Below are 18,992 nucleotides of genomic sequence, written 5' to 3'. Positions count from 1 at the left end.
GAATTTGCACGAATCAAGCATACAGACGTACGTACGATTTCCTGACATGTGGTCAGCAGCCTCACGGAGGCTGTGGGGAAGCACAGACAGCGAGAACCACCGCGCCCAGAACCCTGACGATGGGCTCCCCCCCTTTTGCGCCACAGGCATGCTGCTTCTGTCCGGAGCGTGCGGAAGACGGGCAGGCCAAACCTTCTCTCGACTCCATCTGAGGATACCCTCGACTGTCACCACTCCACCCGAATCTGAGTGATCGCCCTTGGCGTGACAGCATGCCTTCGAGTCTCGTACCATTAGCGAATCGCAGCGCACCGAGTCTCCGTTTGGGCATTGCGGAATACGAGCAAAAGGGATGCGTCTGCACTCGGGCCGCTCGCCGCGAAATCCGTGCTTTTGGGTGCTTGAGCAGTTGCATACACGATTCTGGGCACGATTCTTCCCAGGATGAGGATCCTTCTATCATATACTAGTATACTGGTCGTATATCGGTAGCACGATTGTCTGGCAAGGCCCTCACTCCCTTTCCCGTAAGCTTTGCCCCATGGCCTCGCTTGAGGAAAAAGAGCTATTCAGAACCATGCTGGTATATAGGTGGTACCTGTATCTGCCAACGGTGATTCAGCTCAGACTCGCTCTCGCATAACACCTTCTCGGACACTTGGCGGCACAATTGGCAGTTCCACACGCCACCTGGTATGACACGGTCAATGCGAGCTTCTTGGCCAATACGTTTGGCGACTGCTTGTTGTTAGGTGCTAGATAATAAGGCGGCCCTTGGACTTGAGCTCCAAATGGGCCGAAGACGTCTCACGACAAGCAGCGCCAAGATCCATACAAAGCAGTCATTGTCATGACTTCAGCCCGCCCAGGGGTCTTTGCCTTCGTTGTGATGCTCGACGGTGAGCCAGTCAATTGGCGTGGCTGGTCTCTGGCCCCCAGCCTGAGCGACACAGCATCCTGGAAGCATCAATGTTCGCTGCCGGCTACTGGTCGATGCACGTCGCCCCCTCCTCGCCCCTGGCTTGACTGCCGGCTGTGGCTGCCGGCATGGAGGGAATGAGTGGACAAGGAAGCAGAAAAGAACAAAATGCTTGCGAGGACAGCCATACCTCATGTACCACCTTATTACAGACGGTTGATGGCGTGCCATCTCCCTCTGGCGGACGTCTAGTTGTTCAAGTTTTATCGAAGACACTCTGCCTTAGGTCTAGGTAGGTATTGAAGCTTTGTTCGAGCTCTCCCTTGTAGCTACCTACTAGGTACATGTACTTAACAGGTAGTCGCGGTCCAAGGAGCCCAGCGTAATAGACTGAGAACACAATCCTCAAGATCCAAAGCACCGCATATCGACACCTCCAGACCTCCAATGGTGCATCCAGTGTCGGTACCAGGAGCCACAGTAAGACCAGGGCTCTGGAGGCAGTAAGCTATGGTTCCTGTCGATACAAGCTTGGGCTCATGCTCGCAGGGATCGCTGGATGGCACCGAGGTGGCAGCGACGGCAGCTGGAGACGCAATACCTGGCAGATACCGCTGGACTGGCACAGCTGCACTGTACTGCCGCAGCGCGGGCACTAAACAGCAGCGCCTAGGCCCAAAGCCGCCCAGTGCAGCCCACCCTGTCAGCGCCAACCCCCTAGTACCTCCAAAGTATAGCTTAGTAATTGCTTGTTGACATGCAAAAAGTCGACGCCACAAGCCACAAGCAGCCCCAAGCAAGCCCCGAGGAATCAGTGGAGGCGGCAACCCATGGCATTCTGATGTCCCCTGTCCGCTTCTGCTCCTTAGGCCGAGTGTCCCCAGTTGTTCGCTGTCGTCTTGTCGTCGTCAAGCACTTTCTTCACTTCATGTTCCTGCAGACACGCCCCCCGTCTGCTCTGGAATCCCCCCTCCTGTCCCGTTCTGGTTCTGGTAGACCAAGAACCTAGGTACTCGCTACACTGTACTTATAGCAGGTGCTACCCACGCCTCCGGCCCCCTGTCCTGCGCAAACTGCCACCACTGGACCGGGTTCGAGCCAACTGGAAGGCGACCCCAAAAGTCCGCTCCTGCTGGAACTTTGTGCAACGCCTTCATGCCCCTCTGCTACCCTCTAGTACAAGGTGTTGTCTCGACCGCCCTCCACTGCTAAACTCTGCTATACCTGCAGCACTTCTGCCACTGCCCGACGCCATCGCACCCAGAGTTTCAACTCTTGCGAATACACTCCAGGTCGATCGCGAGCCTCTAGCCCGACACTGCGAGATTGCGGCTGCGGCTTTCCGGGCGAATCTTCGAATTTGCGGCATCCTGAAGCTGGATTCTGTGTCTTGCGATTACTACGATCCATCTGCATCTGCCGAACCCGTCCGAATCCGCGCTCCCCGCGAAAACACCACACTCGAACACCATACCGAGGCGCCGGGCCGCCACTTTGGTGGTTTTAATGTATACGATCTCCGAGCCGCGACAAGTCCGACGCTGAACCTCCAATACTGCCTACCAATCCTTAATTCGCTATATCGATCACGAGATCTGGACTTACACGGAGCGAATGCTTCGCAATTCATCTTCCAAAGCACCTTAATACAAACACAATTCATCATGTCGTCGAATGATCCTTCCGTCCGTCGCATTCTGCCTCAGGACGCACCAAACGCACAGAATGCAGGATTGAACAGCTACACCTTTGCGCCTCAGCAATTTCCTCAGAGGGAGACTCAGAAGAGTAAGGGACATCCAACTTCTGGCGGACTTCAACTCCCAAAGTTCATCGAGATCGCATAAGAAGCACTGGCGCTAACCTGTTGCTGGCTCACATAGACTATGTGTTCGTTGACGAGCACAATCGCCACAAGAGGCTCAAGGGTACTATCTGAACCTTACCGTATAGCTGGCATCATCAACAAGACTGCTAACGATATTATGCAGTAATGAGAGCCTGCGAAGGCTGTCGCAGACGCAAGATCAAATGCGATGCCGCTACCACCAACACCTGGCCTTGCTCTGCCTGCATTCGCCTCAAGCTTCACTGCGTCCGGCCGAACGGATACGACGGCGCAACTGATTCAACAACATATGAGACCTTTGTCCCGCCGACGAATCAGTTCCAGCAAATGGGAATGCCATCTCATCAGCCAGGACAAGCTTCCCTCAAATCCGAAACTGATATCTATGCGCCGCAGGGCGGCTACTCAGACGGATCTTCAACTTCGTTTCAGGCCATATACGATCCCTCACAGCCTCAGCATAACCTTAACTACACTACGGTTCCTCCGCAAATGTCCCTGGTCGATCAACAGGTAGCCCCCCAGGATGCATTTCCAACACCGCCCATGCAACAGTCGTCGCAGCAGGGCTCCTCACCAGGCGCATATTCAGCCGACTCTTATCAGCAACAGGATCTGGCCGATCTCCTGGGCGGCCTCAAAATGAATGAGATTGGAACAGGTACGAATCGAACGCGTCAGAAATCAGATTCTTCTATCTTACTAATATGTCTCAGCGCCGTACCTTAGAAACAAGGCATCCTTCAGACGGGAGGAACCCGCCGTCGAAGACGAAGATGAGGAGTTCAATTTGCCTCCCATCTCGATTGGGGCAGGGCATAGGATCCGTATCCCCCCTGAACTGATGCCGGACGAAGGAACCGCGATTCATTACTTCGATCTTTACTTTACCCATGTCCATCCATATGTCCCAGTACTCGACAGGTCCATGTTTTACCGCCAATGGACTACCTCAAGAGAATCCATTTCCCCGTTGATCCTGGAAGCCCTGTTTGCCATTGGAGGCCGTCTCGCCGATGAGCCTGCACAGGGTCAGCAATGGCTGGCGCTGGCATCAAGTGCGTTTCGCCCTGCTTCATTCATTTTTAGCATAGGTATAGACATTTGATGTACTAATCCTGGCCTAGGACATGCCGACGCTTTCATGGACGTTCCTCGACTAAGCACCCTCCAGGCGCTGTTGATGATCCTCAAGGCTCGGGAAGCCGCTCCGAAACGAGGCTATTACTACCGCTCGTGGATGACCGTTGTTCAGTGTGTTCAGATGGCCAAAGACCTTTCGCTAGAAGAGCATTATGAGGAGCACCAGGCCGGCCGACATTGCGGGTTCAGCCCTGCGGAATGTCAGCTGCGCACGCGGATCTGGCAGACAGTCTTTGTTTGCGAAGTCATGGTGGGCACGCCACAAGGTACGAGAAGCTCCATTCATGATGCTATCATTACCCTCCCCGGTTTCCTAGGATTCCCTAGAGCAAATTGCTAATGCTGGTTGCGTAAACACGTGTATAGGCCGCTACAACTTGGCTGTCGACATAGACTCTGTCGATTTCAGCGTGCCAAAACCCATTCCCGGCGGAGACGATGCCGAATATCATGTCTCGCGAAACTTTACGTATTTTGCTCGCAACGTCCGGAACATTGCCAGGATCACAAACATCTACGTTCGTCTAAAGAAGAAGAAGGACTGGGGACTCGATCCAGAGTTCCAGCAGATGGACCACGCCTTCAACTCATTCCTGGCGGAGCTTCCAAGTGACCTTAGCGTCACATTCCCACCCGACGGTTCGGCGCCGTGGCTGCCTTCGCCGTTCCTTGGCAATCTGCACTCATATTACTATTTGACGTTGATCTTGTTCCACCGTCCCCAGTTGTCGTTCTTTGATCCGACAACCCAGGAGGCTCAGTGGAAGCATCACATGATGATCTGCTACAATGCCGCTCGTGCTCTCTGCCGACTGCAAGAAGCTGTCCTCAATTCGTTTGGAACCATGGGGCTACAGTGCATGCAGCGCGGCTTCAGTTTTACTGTCTACGCCGGGCTCTCGTGCATTGTGCTTCATCTAGTAAGCCGCGCTCAGTTTCTTTGCCCCCCTCTTTTCCTCTGCGCAAGGACGTGATAGAGAAGCCAAACGAAAATGTGTTTTCTGCCTTTTATCTGATCAGGTCTAACTCTCGGAATCAGGTAGCAATCGTCTCTCCAGATCCCGATCTCCATACCGATGCGCGGCAGTTCTTCACTCGCCACATGAGGATCATGGAAAAGGTGATGGAGGCGTGGCCAATGCCAGAACTGCAGAGACAAATCGACGCCGTCAGGGAGGCTTTCTCAGCTGACGTTAGGAAGCCCTTTGCCCTGAAGCCGTCTTTCCCATACGGAAGCCCTCATCCATCGCATAGTGCCAGCCCTCCCGGATACCGTGGTGTCCAGCGCGCTGGTTCCATGGACCAGGCACTGGATTCGAGCGGCGGTCAAACAGTCAGTTACCTAAGCCATCCCATCTCACCTCCAATCTCCAATGGCCCTCTGGACAGCAAGAGTGACTCCCCATCTGCACAGTCGCTCGTCATGATGCCACAGGCTGTCGGGCCCGGCATCTCACCGAACATGGCTCTACCAGAGCAGCCAGCCTGGAACCCGGCGAAGATATTTGAGTAGGTCTCTTCCAGCGAAGTTGTTGATTTTTTCTTTTTTTGTTTTCCTTTCTCTTTCGAGTTCATTCGCCGAGTTCATTCGCCTTTACGTCGCCCCAGTCTTACACTTACACCACCTTGATTCTCATATATCCTCTTCCACTCCTCGCATGTACTTTGCCTTACAATGTGAATCCGCGGATCGATATACTGACATGACGACTAGACAATGGAACACCACATTTGGTACGCCCGCCCAGTCCGATCCCAATCCTGTCTCCCCGGCCAGCTCGCTCAACATGTCCTCGTCCTCAGGTGCACCCGAGGTCCCTACAATTGATGACGTTCATGCCGTAAATTCCTCGTTGTCGGCCGGCTCACAACACAGCATTCCGCCACATCAATACGCGGCTGCGCCTGTGCCAACTTTTATCACGCCCGCGATGTGGCAGCAGTCTGTCGCCAGCGTGTACGAAGGCGGCCTGAAGCGCTCGTGGGATTATGACGGAACCACGCCGGCAATGAAACGTCGTTAGCGAGCTTTCCCTGAGAACATGCCTCATGGCTTCTGTTTCCTCACGGCTCTCGATTATATATTGGTCTGGCTGCGATCTCTTTCCGAGGGGCGACCAACGACGTCCTACGATTGGATGATCTATTTGGCCCACGCACGGTCGTGATGCCAGCCGCAGCATTGCATTATACGTTGCATATGATACCTCTCCTCCTGTTTTGCGGTCATGTTTTTTCTCAGCTTCTTGCACTCCATGTTTCGTTCGTGGCCATGTTTCTCCTCTTATGCATATGCTGGACGAAGACGATATGTCTATTTAATTTCTACTTGGTCTCCATATAAGGCATCACCATCCTGTTTATGCTGCTCTGCGGATGCGATTTTCTTTGTACGATCAGGGAGGGCTTCGGCAGCGAGGCCTGCACGTGAACATAAAAAGAAAGATGGGAAAAGGGGGAGAATATCTAGAGAGGCGGCGCCCCGGCACAACAAAAGCAATATCGGTAACCAGTTGACGCCCTGGGGGCTAACCTGGCAAAAGAACGTTAATGAATATACGATGGACGGGATTGGTGGCGTTGAGGTTCGTTCGCATCTTGTCTCAGATGTCGGTGCATTGTTAGTTCGAGTTGGAACACTCGGTTGATGGGAAAATAGGGGCTGGATTGTGTGGTTGACATATCACGGTGTTTACGGTGATAGTGGATATTGGGATGTTCTCTGCCCACAAAAACAAAATTTAACGGTTACTCTTGGTTGCGATATCGTCTACAGGCATCACACCTCTGCTCCTCAGTGAATAAGGTAGTATAGGATTGGGCTTCTGGGGGATACCATGGTCAAGGTCCGGAGATTCGGGATCCATAGTATGCCTAGTAGGCAGGTAAGCTGCCGCGCGCTTGTACAGCCCTGTCCAGGTGTTTTGGAATTGTACTCGTATCAAGCTCAGGAGCAGGATTCGGCGAGTAGCAATTCCGGAATTACTGCGATTGGTACGAAGTAATAGTTACTTCTGTCGACAACTTGGCATGTTTGTTCTCGTGTGGGGTGTAACAGTGCCCTGGGCTGAGTGTGGGAATTGCGACGAGATAAAGCCGAACCCAGCCTCAGCTTGCGGGCGAGCGGAAGAGTGTGGAATGATGTGTCCTTTTTGAGGGAATACGATGTGTATTACTACCTAGGTATGTAAGTCAAGACAAAGAGAATGAGCGTGGTGACAGAGAAGGAAAGATGCGACACTTGTAGAAAGTAACAGGTAGAAGAAGAAACCTGGAGGTTAGAGCTGAAACGTGTTACAGGATGTGTTGCTGATAGATTGGGGCGGTAGTACGGGGTTTGAAAAAGGCGGGACGGGGCGGGCGTGTTTCGGGAGGAGGGCCGTTTCGGTGCCGGATAGTCAGTAGTACCTAGGTATAGATGGAGCCGAGGTCTGACGAGTGGGTTGATACGCTGAGGGTTATGTATCAATATTGCCTGTATGGGTGTTTCTATGGGGTTGCGAGAGTTGCATGATGAGAGGAGTGAGGAGTAAGGAGTGTTATGGCAATTTACATGGCTGAGGTAGGTACATATTCGTAAGAACGAGATGAGTGTTGGTGGTAAGGAAGGATGGAGTGAGATTGATAATGGAGGACTTGCTTGTGTGGGCGTGGGCGGCGCTAGAATGGGGACGGCTTTTCTGGGGAAGTTCTTCTCCTAGGTAAGGTAGGTAATATTAGGCTACCTTACGTTGTAGAGTAGTACCTTTAGTTGAGCCTCTTTGTGGATGAGATGACGAGTATGTGGCTAAATGGAGTGTCTCCATGGAGCAAAGATACCTCAAGGCATTTACTACTACTACGTTGATGTTGCGCGGGTGACTCAGTTTGGAGAAGATGTGTCGGTATTGCAGCTTTGTACTGTCGTTTCATGAAAGTGCTGCATAGGAGGTAGGTAGGTAGGTACTTGTCTTTGATTAACAGTCCCAGGCTCATGAATCATTGGCGATAGGCGCTCCAATGGCATGTCGAACATTGAGACATGTCCAACAACAACAACAATTATAGTATTCCGTATTGCTGCAGTTGTGTTGGTGTAGATGGTACATGGGCCCAGGCCCCATATCCCGGCCGGGTTCCGATCCCATGAACGAGTAGACATGTATGTACAATCACCGCAACACTGCAGCCCTCCATTGCGTACAAGTACCCAAGGCCAGATGGGAGAAGATGTGGAGTTCTTTTGCGGCGAAAGTTGCAGGTTCAAGTTCGAGCTGGGCTAATTAGGCTATTTTCTAGGCGTGATTCTACTCGGCTTCCGTAGGCCTTGCTGCAAGGTTCGATGCTACGTGGGACATTTCGAAAGGGGAGGGGGGGGAAGAGGGCGTGTGTCTTGGCATAGAGGGGGAGGGGTGATGAGGGGGAGGTTCTTGGGGTCTTTGACCATGTGGGAATGGAATCTAGTTGTTGTTGGTAAGGCAGAGGGTGGAGGTGCGTTATGAATCGCACGCAACTAGTATAGGAGATGAAGAAGTTGTTACATGTACGACTGCCTATGAGATCTGATGAGGTGAGTTTGTGGACGTTACGTGGAAAGTTGCTGCAGTGGTTGGTTCTTGGGCACTTTGTTCTCATCCGTCTGATACATGATTTATTTACCCCCTTTTCCATCAACTGATAATGTCCCCTTTCACTTGAGGTACAAGCAGGATACCTACCTAGGTAGTAGTAACCCATAATACATGTACTGTAGAGGTGAGAGTAACGCTAAGTGTATGTATGTACGGCATATGCATGCATATGCGTGATAATACTAGCTGCAAGAAGAGAAGGGGTCAGGAGCCAATTACTCTAGGATTGGATGGATCGAATGCATTGTTGGCCTGGATAGGCAAGGTCAGGAAGGCAGGGATGGAGGGCAGAAATCGAAATGCCGAGGTCTGAGTGTTGGCTCTTGGGATCTGATCTAGTATGAGAGAGAGTTGGTCGGAGGTAGGGGGGGAAAAAGCATGTGAGAGGGACTGGGGTGGGAGAGCAGGGTGGTGTGATTCGGACGAGGCTCTGCGATAATTTTGCCCTGTTTCATTCGATTTACTGTTTTGGGGCGGGTTTGAGGTGAGCGGTTCGGTGAGGATGAGGGAGTGTGTCTAAGGTGAAGTCAGGTGAAGATGCCTTCGGTTTGGCCTGGTGGGAAGTGATAATCGAGAAGCTCTCCAGAAGCCTCTGATTTACTTATAGCCGATGGCGATGACTTTTCGCTTACAGTATATACAGACATGCGTCGCGCGACTTCTAACTAGCTGATAGTTGTCGATCCAGCCGTCACAGTCAAGCCACGACTTCCACTCCACTGCGGTATTACAAGCCGATATGGCTCGTCCCGAAGGCTTCTGGAACGCCTCCAATCCGATCCCACAAGGCAATTCATTGTTCATGCTAGGCGGACGCTATCTCTAGCAACGCGATGGCCCGCTCGCGATACAATGGAGAAGCAAGCATGCGGCTCGGGTCACATCCCGTCGCTGGGAAACGGGCATGTTGCTTGTTTTGATTCTAGCGTTGGCTTGACTTGTGGATATTATGCGAATCCCTCGATGTGCAAATTGTTCATGTGCGTGCATGTAGTAATCAGAGTAGCTCTGTTGATGCATGATAGCGACCCTGCGTGAGGCTTTGCCTGAGTCTTGCAGGTGTTGAGTAGGCTATTGCACATGGAGAAACACTTGGGATGGCATTATTATCAAGCATAAACTAGGTAGGTATGGATGATTTTCGACATACCTCGTCACCGACATCAAGAGCAGTCAAGACGACTTGGCCGCCGCCACCTCTGCTGCCCTCTTCTCAATCTTGTCCTTCACGGCATCCCATATCCACGCCTCAGTCAAATCCCTAATCTTGGTTCCTTTGGCCTTCTTCTTCTGCTTCTTGTCCGTCCTCACCTCCTGCACGCCAAACTTGGTCAACGCTCGCAAGTTGTACCACCTGCGCGTCTCGTTCTCCGCTATCGCACCCTCGGCATCCCGCACGTAATTGACGATTCCGAACCGTCGCTTTGCGGGACGCAGGTGTCCCAGCTGCATGGTGCTGTAGCGGGGTTTCGCAATGGCGCTCATGGTCGTGAGGGTGAGCTCGGTGGAAGGGGGGAGGGCGCCGTGGATGAAGCGCTCGAGGGCTGGGCGGCTGGTGCGCGCGGCTGGGGGGAGGTGAATGTAGATCTGGGTGGTGAAGGGTGACGTTGTGTATGCGACAAAGAAGAGAGGGATGAGTCCGCAGAGGGCGACTAGACTGGTTAGCTGTTGTTGTCAAGGTATAGCGGGAGAAGCAGAAAGAATATGAGGAGAGTGGAAAGGAAAAATGAGATGCATATGAATGAGACACGAAAACTGTGAGTATAGCCATGGCGACAGTCAATGACGTGTCTCGTCTTTCTCATAAAGAAGGTCGACGGCATTGGACTGGTATCCGTCTACCACATATCATCCCCCATGGCCAAGGAGCCCCTACAAAGAGAGGGGATAGATTCGAGAGACTTGAGCGGAACAAACAAACTCACCTCCTATGATCTCCCACTCTGACTTCTCGGCCTTGATATAGCCCGGGACAACGATAAACGTAAAGAAGGCCCCCAGAAACAGCGTCGTCACCTTGACCATGGCCAAGAAGGTGATCCGCCCCGTGCCAGCATGGTATATGAGTAATCTCTCGGCGATGTCTGAATCATCATTCATGCTTAGCTCTCCATTCGTCCACGAACATAAAAGGGCACTATCCATCCTCTTTCTGTGCCTCCTCACCGTATTTTTTCGATCCGGCATTAGCAGCCGCAGCTCTGGCCTGCTGCTTTGCTTGCTCGGCTGCTGAGAGGTTAGGCTTGGATACGGGCTTCTTGGATGATTGGGCGTAGCATCGCTGGAGGCATCTGCTCTCGAAGTTTCGCGGGTGGCGGATTCGTGTGAGATGCTGCAGATTGATGAGGCGGGGAGGTGATGATGAATTGAGAATTTTGCTAAACGGCCTTTGGCCACATAGTCTGAGCGAGAACATGACTATTTGCGTGGGATCGAATCCCAGGAGTAGAATCAGTTTGAGCTGGTATACGGGGAGTGAGACGAGTTGAATACCGCTTGACGTTGGCCTGAGATGAAATTGTGAGCCAAAAGGCCGATTTGGGTTGGTCCACACTCGCGATAACGATAGTAGCTGATACTGTACTGAACAGCCAGCCATCCATACACACTACAAGCAAAACTCCCACTTACACCACGCGAGTCACAGCTTGAAAGTAATGCATTTAGGAAATTGTTAAAGCAACGTGATCAATCTTGTTCTTCATTGGAACCATCCTAGCGCATTTAAGCAATGTTCTTGGTGAAAAACTCCTTCCACTGGTCAACAGTCCAGCCCGAGCTCGTGTCCTGAACAACGCCGTCGAAAACAACCGTCGGGGTAACGTGGACGCCCACCAGGCGGTTCATCTTGGTGATGACCTTGAGGTCGTTGGTGACGGCATTGCCAATGTTCAGAGATCCATCGTCGCCGGCCTTGTCCGGAATCTCGAGCAGCTTGTAGACCTCCTCCTCGTTGACGCCCACCTTTGCAGCCACCTTTGCCAAGCGGCGGTACGTCTGGTTGCGAGTCTCGTTGACGACGCTGACGTCGAAGAAGTCCTTCTGCGCCGCAAAGAGCTCGCCGCTAAAGGCCCAGAACTTGTCAGGGGCCAGGCGCAGGACCGCGAGGCCCGCCTCGTGCATCAGCGTCGACGACGGGTGCCACGGCTGTACCTGCTGCCGGAAGACGACGGTGAGGTTGTCGGCCCAGACGGGCTTCTCGCGGATGGCCGGGAAGACCTTGGTGGTAAGTGTGTTGAAGATGCGCGCGGAAAAGGGGCAGCAGTAGTCGACAAAGAGCTCAAAGGTGTGAGTCGCGCCAGGCACCGAGGAAGCTGACAGTGACGGCCGAGCCGAGGAGAAGACGAGCTTGTGGCCGGCGAACTTGGGAGGGACAGCCATTGTTAATTGTTTGGTCGTTGGTCTCAAAGAGAAGAAATTCTGCAGTCAAAGAGGCCTTTGGCAATGATTGGAAAGGTGAAGGTGGTTGAATTCTGTAGAGTTCTGGCGGAGTTGTGAGGACACTACCAAGCCAAAATCATCAAGGTGCAGCATGATGCAATCGCATTGCCGTAAGCAAGAGCTACCCCTCAACCCCTCCATCTCACCTGCCTCGCATAATACCTGCCACTCTTTGGCCAAATAAATCTACCTGATTGCCTTTATTTGTCAACAAGGAAGCTTCAGCTCACGGTAGCGGGGCAACAGACTACTTTACAAAAAAAGAAGCTCCAATGACGTGATACCGCGATTGCATCATGATACAGCTAGCAAGACAGGAAGTCACGACCTTTACACACCGTGACCATGTTAATCTCCCACATACTTACCTCAGGTAGCCTCGAGGCCTCTCTCACGGAGTCAATCAAAACCTCACATCATCAGGCTAAAGAGCCAGATACGATTGCCGACAATTCACGGAAGACGACCAAGGGCAGCTCATTTGTCATGTACAGAGTCAATTCCAGATATAGACATCATCCATCCAAAGGTATCTTACACCGCTCCTGCGAGGGCTCCAGGCTCTCTCGCAACCTTCGAACATGACTGCTTGATCCGTTCCAGAGCCATCAAAAAAAATCTATGTGAGCCAAACAAAAAAAGCCTAACAAAGGAAAGACAAGGGGAAATGACAAGAGAAACCAAAGCCAAAGCAGCCATCCCAACATGATACATGATTTGTCGTTCTCGTTGACGCAGCTTCTCGTGCAGCACCTTTCCGACACTCCCTCCTCTACACTCTCCTGAGTCTCACTGTGATTTCGTTGGCGCATCGCTCAAAGCCAATGCCGAACCCGTCTTCAGTCCTCGGCTCTGGATAATCCTCGCCCTCCCGAGGGTTTTCGATGTCAAAGTCGCGAAGCATGTTTGCTACAACAAACAGAATCGTCTCGAAGCCAAGCTTCCTCCCAGGGCACAAGTTTCCGGCTACGCCAAAGACTCGCAGCTTTCGAACCATGGAGGCCGAGAGACGACCAGAATCGGTCAAGAACTTGTCAGGAGAAAAGATGCTGGCGTCGGAGCCCCATGTGGTTGTGTCTCTGTTGAACGAAGACATGGCGAGGTAAATGAGATCTCCCGACTTAAGGTGGATTGGTTGTGAGTTTGGCACCGCAACGTCGAAATCTGTTTTTGCCAGGCGTGGAATCGCTGTCATGTGCAGTCTCAATGTCTCATACAAGCAGGCTGCCAAGAAGGGAAACGACTCTCGGATGCGGGCAACATCAATGTTGCCTTCTGCGTCGAGGGCGTTGGGATCACGCGCTTCCTTGGCCACTCTGTCAAACAGATCCGGACGCATCAGGAGATGACGGATCATCCAGACGGCCATACTGCTTGGTGTAACTAGAAGTCCTAGTGAGGTAAGAAGCTCAACATTGAAGTAGTCCTTGTTGGACTCCCAATTTGGGTCGGACAGGACGACGGCGTTGATCCGATGGGCGATTTGGCGGAGCCTGGATTCTCTGTTCTTGACGTGGAAGGACCTCAGTCTGTCAACGATGAAAGCTCTGGCCTTGTGGGCTGCTTGGGCAGTGTATCTCGAAAACGGCCTCAGAAGGGTCATTTGCGAACCGCTGATTTCCCTGTTATGCCGAGCCGATTAGCACGAAGTCGATTTTGGAGAGCGGATAGGGAGACTGGACTAACATGAACTGTGTCTGAAACTCTTCGTCAACAACCCACGGGCTCTCCGGGCCCCAGAGGGCGCTTGCCACCGACGAGCTAGTCAGCTTGAACAGCCAAGGCCCAAGCTCAGTCTCCTGAACGTCAGGCTGGCTCCGCAGCTTCTGGCTTGCAGTGGCAGACACTTGCGCAAGGAGAGCCCTGACGTTGCTCGCCGAGGAGAACTCGCCGACGTGGACGGGACGAGGATCATATGAACCGATTGCCTTGATGGTTTCATCACTCAAGCCAAACACGCGGCGGCCAATGAGGAACATGACGTTGGCAAGACTTGTCTCCGATGTATGCCTGGAGAGTGTGCTTTCCATAGAAGGGTCTGTGACGAGAACCTTTCTTGGAAAGATGTTGATCGAAAGTGTTGGCTTGGCACAGTTGATGATGGCATTGTAGATGAGGGAGTAGAGTCTGTATCTCATCCGGGACAGGATCTTGACAAGACGGACAGAGAGGGGCCTTCTCTCCAGCCTCTTGTGGCCGCGGTATGTGTGAACGAGGGGAGCTATGAGCAGCAAGAGCAAAAAGATGTGGTAAGGGAAAGGGAAAGGAGCACCATCTCCGGCTAGGACGGACTCACCCGCGGCGGGGTGAGATGAGGAAGAAGGGATGACTCCCACTTGTTGCATATTGGAAGCCCTGAAACCAATATCCAATGTCTTTTGTGTGAGTTCGTGTAAGTGTAGTGAAATGTGTACTTGATAGTTGTCTGATGAGGAGAATGATCATGAGGAGCCCACGATCGGAGTGGCAAGACAGCTACATATTTATCTACACAACGAGAAAGACAACAGCTTGCCTAGGCAGATGCATCCATGGCCAAACTAGCTTCAAAAGGAACCGTCCTGAGAAAAATCGTCCCAGCCAGTGAGGCTATGGAGACCCAGAGAGGCAGCGGGAAGCAGCCCTGAGGCCACCGTCAGACTGTCTGGGTGGAATCCTGTCATTGCCCGAAGCTGAATTGCGCCTCTCCACGTTTCCGACGGTTCCCTCAGGCGAGCCCCTCCTTCGGCCATCACTTCTCGCGGAAGACAAGATGCCTAACTTGATGACCTCTTTCTTCGTCTTTCTGAGGCATCATGGCAGATACGAACAAGGGGGGGGGCAGAAGGGGGGGGGGGCCGTTGCCAAGGCCAGGTGAGAGGACCCCTGGCGAGACGAAGATCAGGGCTATGTAAGTAAGTGCCTCTTTGCAAGTAATACTCGGTAGCTGAAAAAGAGAGTGGGTGAGTGACTGCACTTCCCACCCTCCCAATATAGCCTTGTTGGTGACAATCCGATGGGCAAGGGGGGAAACAGAATACAAAAGAGGACGAACCATAGTGGTGGTGGGGGAGAGGGGGGGCGTGTGTTTTCTCCCCTGTCCTTGACCTGAGAGTCTTCTGTGTGCAGAGAAAAAGGGCACCGTGAGGCTTGCTCATTGGTAGGACTTCTGGCGAGGATAAGACAGACAGGGCTGATGGGGAGGAGGAGGGAGAGGGGGGGCGTATGTGCGTGATGGTGCATGGGGGGGAGGGATCCGATGATCTGGATGACTCGATTGGCCGCCTTGCGTTTGATTGGCTTTGTTCATCTTTTTCCTTTTATCCGTTTCTTCCCTTCTTTTTGACTTGTGAGGCTTACCTACACTTCCCTTGTCAAGCCTCATTCTTTAGTCTACCTATCCCGGCTATGAGAGCATTTGGTGGTGATGACGAGTGATGCCTGCTGGGAGGGCTATTGCCAGAAGAGGAAATGGGCCGCGGGCACCTTCACCGAGGGGTGTCCGATTTGGGGTCTGTTTTTTTCCCTCTTCTTCTTCAAACTTCTGATGTCGTTGCTATACTTTGTCATTGTCGTAATTCTGTCATTTGCCTCGAGTATAGTGTATGCATGCATGTTGAATTCCGAATGCAGTAACGATATGCAGGATACACGGCTGGCGGTTTATTCTGGGAAACACAGTCCAGGGAGAATTGCACCTCCATCGTTTCTAGACGGTTGGCTGGAACCGTTGACGAACGCTCACCCAGCGACGACGAGTGGGCGCGGATCGCTGCTCGTACGACCCTTCTTTCTATCATACCTGGTGCTGTCGACTTACCGCCTTTGGGGGGGGGGGGGGGGGGGGGGGGGGGAGTCATCGAAAAAGGGTCATCATCATTGTCACTCGTTACACGCTCGGGAAGTTCTAGAATGTCTCGCCCTGTTGCCATAAAAAGAAAGCTCTCGGGGCCGAGAGCCGTGCCTGTCTTCCCGCCGTTTTTTTTTTTTTTTTTTTTTTTTTTTCCCCCTTCTAAAAGTTTTATTTTGGGGTGTGTATGTCTCAGTTGATCTTATGCCTCGTCTTGGCCTAAGCCCAGCCAGCTCTCATGCTGTGCTAAGGTGGACAAAAGATGACGCTGTGAGCGATGCTTTGTTACAAGCTGACGGTGCTAGCATCCTCATTCCGGTACGAATTCACGGTGATTCCCAGGACCTTAGTAGACAGGGAAAGAGGTGTGCTTCGTATAGCAGGCATTGGCCACTGGCTTTCCCTCCGGTGGTGTAACTAGCCGTCGCAATTGAAGGTGCACGCTCCTCTCTTGAGCTTGACACTGTCCAATCAAGGACTCAATGGCACCTACTACTACTAGGTATCTGTAGACAACCGCCACAGCTCGGTTGCTGGCTCGCCGCGTATCAAAGAGAAAACGGATACATGACAGAGTCAGTTTGGTGTTGTGGTAACCCCCGGAATCAGCCATCCGCACACCATATCGTTTCGACCTGGTGCAACTCAGACGACAAGGACCAAGAGTGAAGCTGTGTGTCACTCACTCCCCCACCATGTAGCGTCATCACAATCATCAGCCGCTTTGAATGTTTCTCACCCGGTCTCAGCCCCAATGGCAGGGACCTGTTCGCACTTGTACAGGTCTTCTGAGCCGTCCTCGTGTCGTGGTGCCCCTCTGTGGGGGAAAGATGTAAAAAGCATATTCTTCTTATCAGCGTGAGTACATACATGCCTTGTTGAGCTTTGTTCCTTGGCCTCTCATTGACTGGTATCTACCTACCTAGTCTAGTCCATTTTGCATTGGCGCAGGACTCGTGAGCAATACTCATCACACCGAACTTCAGGTAGTAGGACCTTCTCGAGAATGAGAAGTACAACCGGCTGCGCAGAGCTCAAGCCAGACGCTGCCGGGAATGCTGTAGCGGGCTGGTTGGCGGCCGCAGGGATGTGATGCATCTGCTTCGCTTGCCTGGTCTGCTCTGCTTGCCGTCCATCTGCGCTGGCGTCGCTTCTGATTTGCGGCTATGCGCAGCGCTAGCAGCAATATATCGAAATCGACAGCAGGGATTTGAGGTCGTTGGTTGGCCACTTGACTGCTGCCGGGCTGGGCCTAGCTCGCGGGAGGCAGAAGGGTAGGGCTGGGCCATCGTCCAGTGGCCAGCCCGTGTAATAACCCAATCTGGATGTGGCTTGTGATACTTGCTGCACGTCGATGGCAAGTTCGTCGCCTCTTTTGGGGGGGCCTGGCCCTTCAGCTGTTGGCCGTCCGCCCGGAGGTTTTTGTTGTTGCTGTTGTTGTTTCTGGTTTCTTCCGGTTGTGGGACTTGGTCGGAGGCGCAAGACGGGAAGAAGCAGAAACAAAAAAAATTGATTACTACATGCAAGGTCCCTTCATGACTTTAGAAGGTGTACTATACTACTTTAGTACCTACACAGGGACGGATAGAGGAGGGAAGGAACAATTTGAACTGGAGAGTGACGTTTGGCATTGCCGACGGGAACGGGATATGGCAGGAGCAGCCCAACTCTGGATGACTCTGGGAGGCGCGGGAGGGCGCCTGCCTGCACAACGCCAAGCGACAGAACACCTCGTGTCCATTAGTAGCTTCACTACTCTTTTCTCTTTTTCTCTTTCTCTCTTCTGCCTCATCCGCTAGACCCTCGTCTTCTGTCCTGTTGTGACGTCTTCATCATCGTCACCTGAGCAGTCAGCAAACGGTAGCGTGAGCGTATTTCCTGCCTCTTTCTTCATCGCTCAATGACTGAGAAACGAGCAATGACATGCCATTGACCGGGTATGAAGCACGAAGAAGCACTGACTAAACCCCAAGCGCAACTCCCTCCAGGCAGACGAGCACTCGAGCCATTCTGGCGAGATTCCGCCATCCGGCCCGCGGCTATTCTTTCCCGTTGGTCGGAACGTCCTCGCGCCGCCACTCGCTCATCTTTGGTTTCCGCGCGGCTGGGATTGCCCTTTGATGGCCCCAGATATGATGCATCCAGCATTAGTACAGTAGCTGGGCCCCCCGTATCTGCCCGGCCCTGACCGAGCTGATGACGAGCTGCCTCACCCTTGCGCCAGTGCCACCGCCAGCTGAACTGTCCAATGCCACCAGCCGTGGTATCCGTGCAGCTCGCGCCCCGCTCGTTCCCGTTGCTCCCTTGGCGAGCCGTGGAGAAGCTCCCATGGCAGGGTGTTGCGATTCTCTGCATCTTTCCCGCATCATGGCTGCTCAGGTGAGGTTGAAGGGAGAACAGGGCGGCACAGTGATGGCTAGCCCACTTCCACTCTAGCCCGCCCGGCAATACCAATCTATTGGATTGCAACTGAGCAATGACGTCTTTTGTTTGGTCACCACCCGGCGCCTGGGGGCCAAACGAGGCTGGCTGCTCACCCTCGTTTCTAACTCGATCCAGATAGGCATCCGCATTCGAGAAATGACATGTTATTGAGCAAGCTGCGACTCGGGCGGGCACGGGCCAGCAAGATGATACACGGAGTCTGACTTTGTGTTTCCCAACCACGTGGATGGCCATAGTCTCCGGCAGTGCCACGAGGAGGGTCCCTTCCTCCCCGCCAATAACGACAAAGAGGGAAAAAGAGCTGCGGTTGGATTGCAGCTGCGGCTGTTCATCGCACGGGAATCTTGCTTGCAGCAGTCATACATACTTGCGGGACCACGATGCTTTGCCTGCAAGGGCCCCTGCGTTATGTGCGACACTGACTGACTGCAGCCGGTGAGGCGGCCCCGGGTTGGCCGATATGGGACTCTCGTGGAGACTTTGAGCCTGCTTCTGGCGGCTGGGGCATTTCCAGCAGCATAGATGTCACTGCTCTGAAGCGACGGGTGCAGCAGCAGCGCAGCAGCAGCAAGCCGAGGGCTGAACAGCAATGACTACTATTCTGTGTCAAGCGGGTGCGCGCGTTTGGTAAGGTATCTGTCATTAACGGCAGAATACGTGACAGGAGACAGTCCTTCAGCCAAGGCAGCATCCCCGTTACAGTCACATCGTATTCAGCTTGGTATTCTACAACATTCTGAAGCCACAATGCAAGAA

The 18,992-nt window shown here is 52.9% G+C and overlaps 4 protein-coding genes across 4 annotated transcripts; 1 reads left to right on the top strand and 3 right to left on the bottom strand.

Moving 5' to 3' along the window:
• Positions 1-2,583: 2,583 nt before the first annotated feature.
• Positions 2,584-5,935, top strand: TRIREDRAFT_108940 (uncharacterized protein; the record flags this gene model as incomplete). Its single annotated transcript, XM_006966781.1, has 8 exons — positions 2,584-2,707; positions 2,803-2,847; positions 2,911-3,429; positions 3,485-3,826; positions 3,896-4,177; positions 4,305-4,831; positions 4,951-5,420; positions 5,626-5,935. The coding sequence occupies 8 exons, from the start codon at positions 2,584-2,586 to the stop codon at positions 5,933-5,935; spliced, it is 2,619 nt and encodes an 872-aa protein (XP_006966843.1).
• A 3,669-nt stretch (positions 5,936-9,604) lies between these two features.
• TRIREDRAFT_79430 (uncharacterized protein) lies at positions 9,605-10,937 on the bottom strand (the record flags this gene model as incomplete). Its single annotated transcript, XM_006966675.1, has 3 exons — positions 9,605-10,173; positions 10,447-10,605; positions 10,688-10,937. 3 exons carry the CDS (start codon positions 10,935-10,937, stop codon positions 9,695-9,697), a joined length of 888 nt encoding a protein of 295 aa, XP_006966737.1. The 3' UTR covers positions 9,605-9,694.
• Positions 10,938-11,201: 264 nt separating this feature from the next.
• On the bottom strand, positions 11,202-11,902 carry TRIREDRAFT_49649 (uncharacterized protein; the record flags this gene model as incomplete). The annotated part of the gene is made up of 1 exon (XM_006966674.1): positions 11,202-11,902. One exon carries the CDS (start codon positions 11,900-11,902, stop codon positions 11,246-11,248), a length of 657 nt encoding a protein of 218 aa, XP_006966736.1. The 3' UTR covers positions 11,202-11,245.
• An 832-nt stretch (positions 11,903-12,734) lies between these two features.
• TRIREDRAFT_64869 (uncharacterized protein) lies at positions 12,735-14,100 on the bottom strand (the record flags this gene model as incomplete). The annotated part of the gene is made up of 2 exons (XM_006966673.1): positions 12,735-13,584; positions 13,649-14,100. 2 exons carry the CDS (start codon positions 14,098-14,100, stop codon positions 12,735-12,737), a joined length of 1,302 nt encoding a protein of 433 aa, XP_006966735.1.
• Between the last annotated feature and the right edge of the window lie 4,892 nt (positions 14,101-18,992).

This window comes from Trichoderma reesei (genome assembly GCF_000167675.1).
Source record: "Trichoderma reesei QM6a unplaced genomic scaffold TRIREscaffold_14, whole genome shotgun sequence".
NCBI classification, from domain to species: Eukaryota; Fungi; Ascomycota; class Sordariomycetes; order Hypocreales; family Hypocreaceae; genus Trichoderma; species Trichoderma reesei.
Note: the sequence above shows the minus strand (reverse complement) of the source record. Positions and strands in the feature narration are given on the sequence as shown.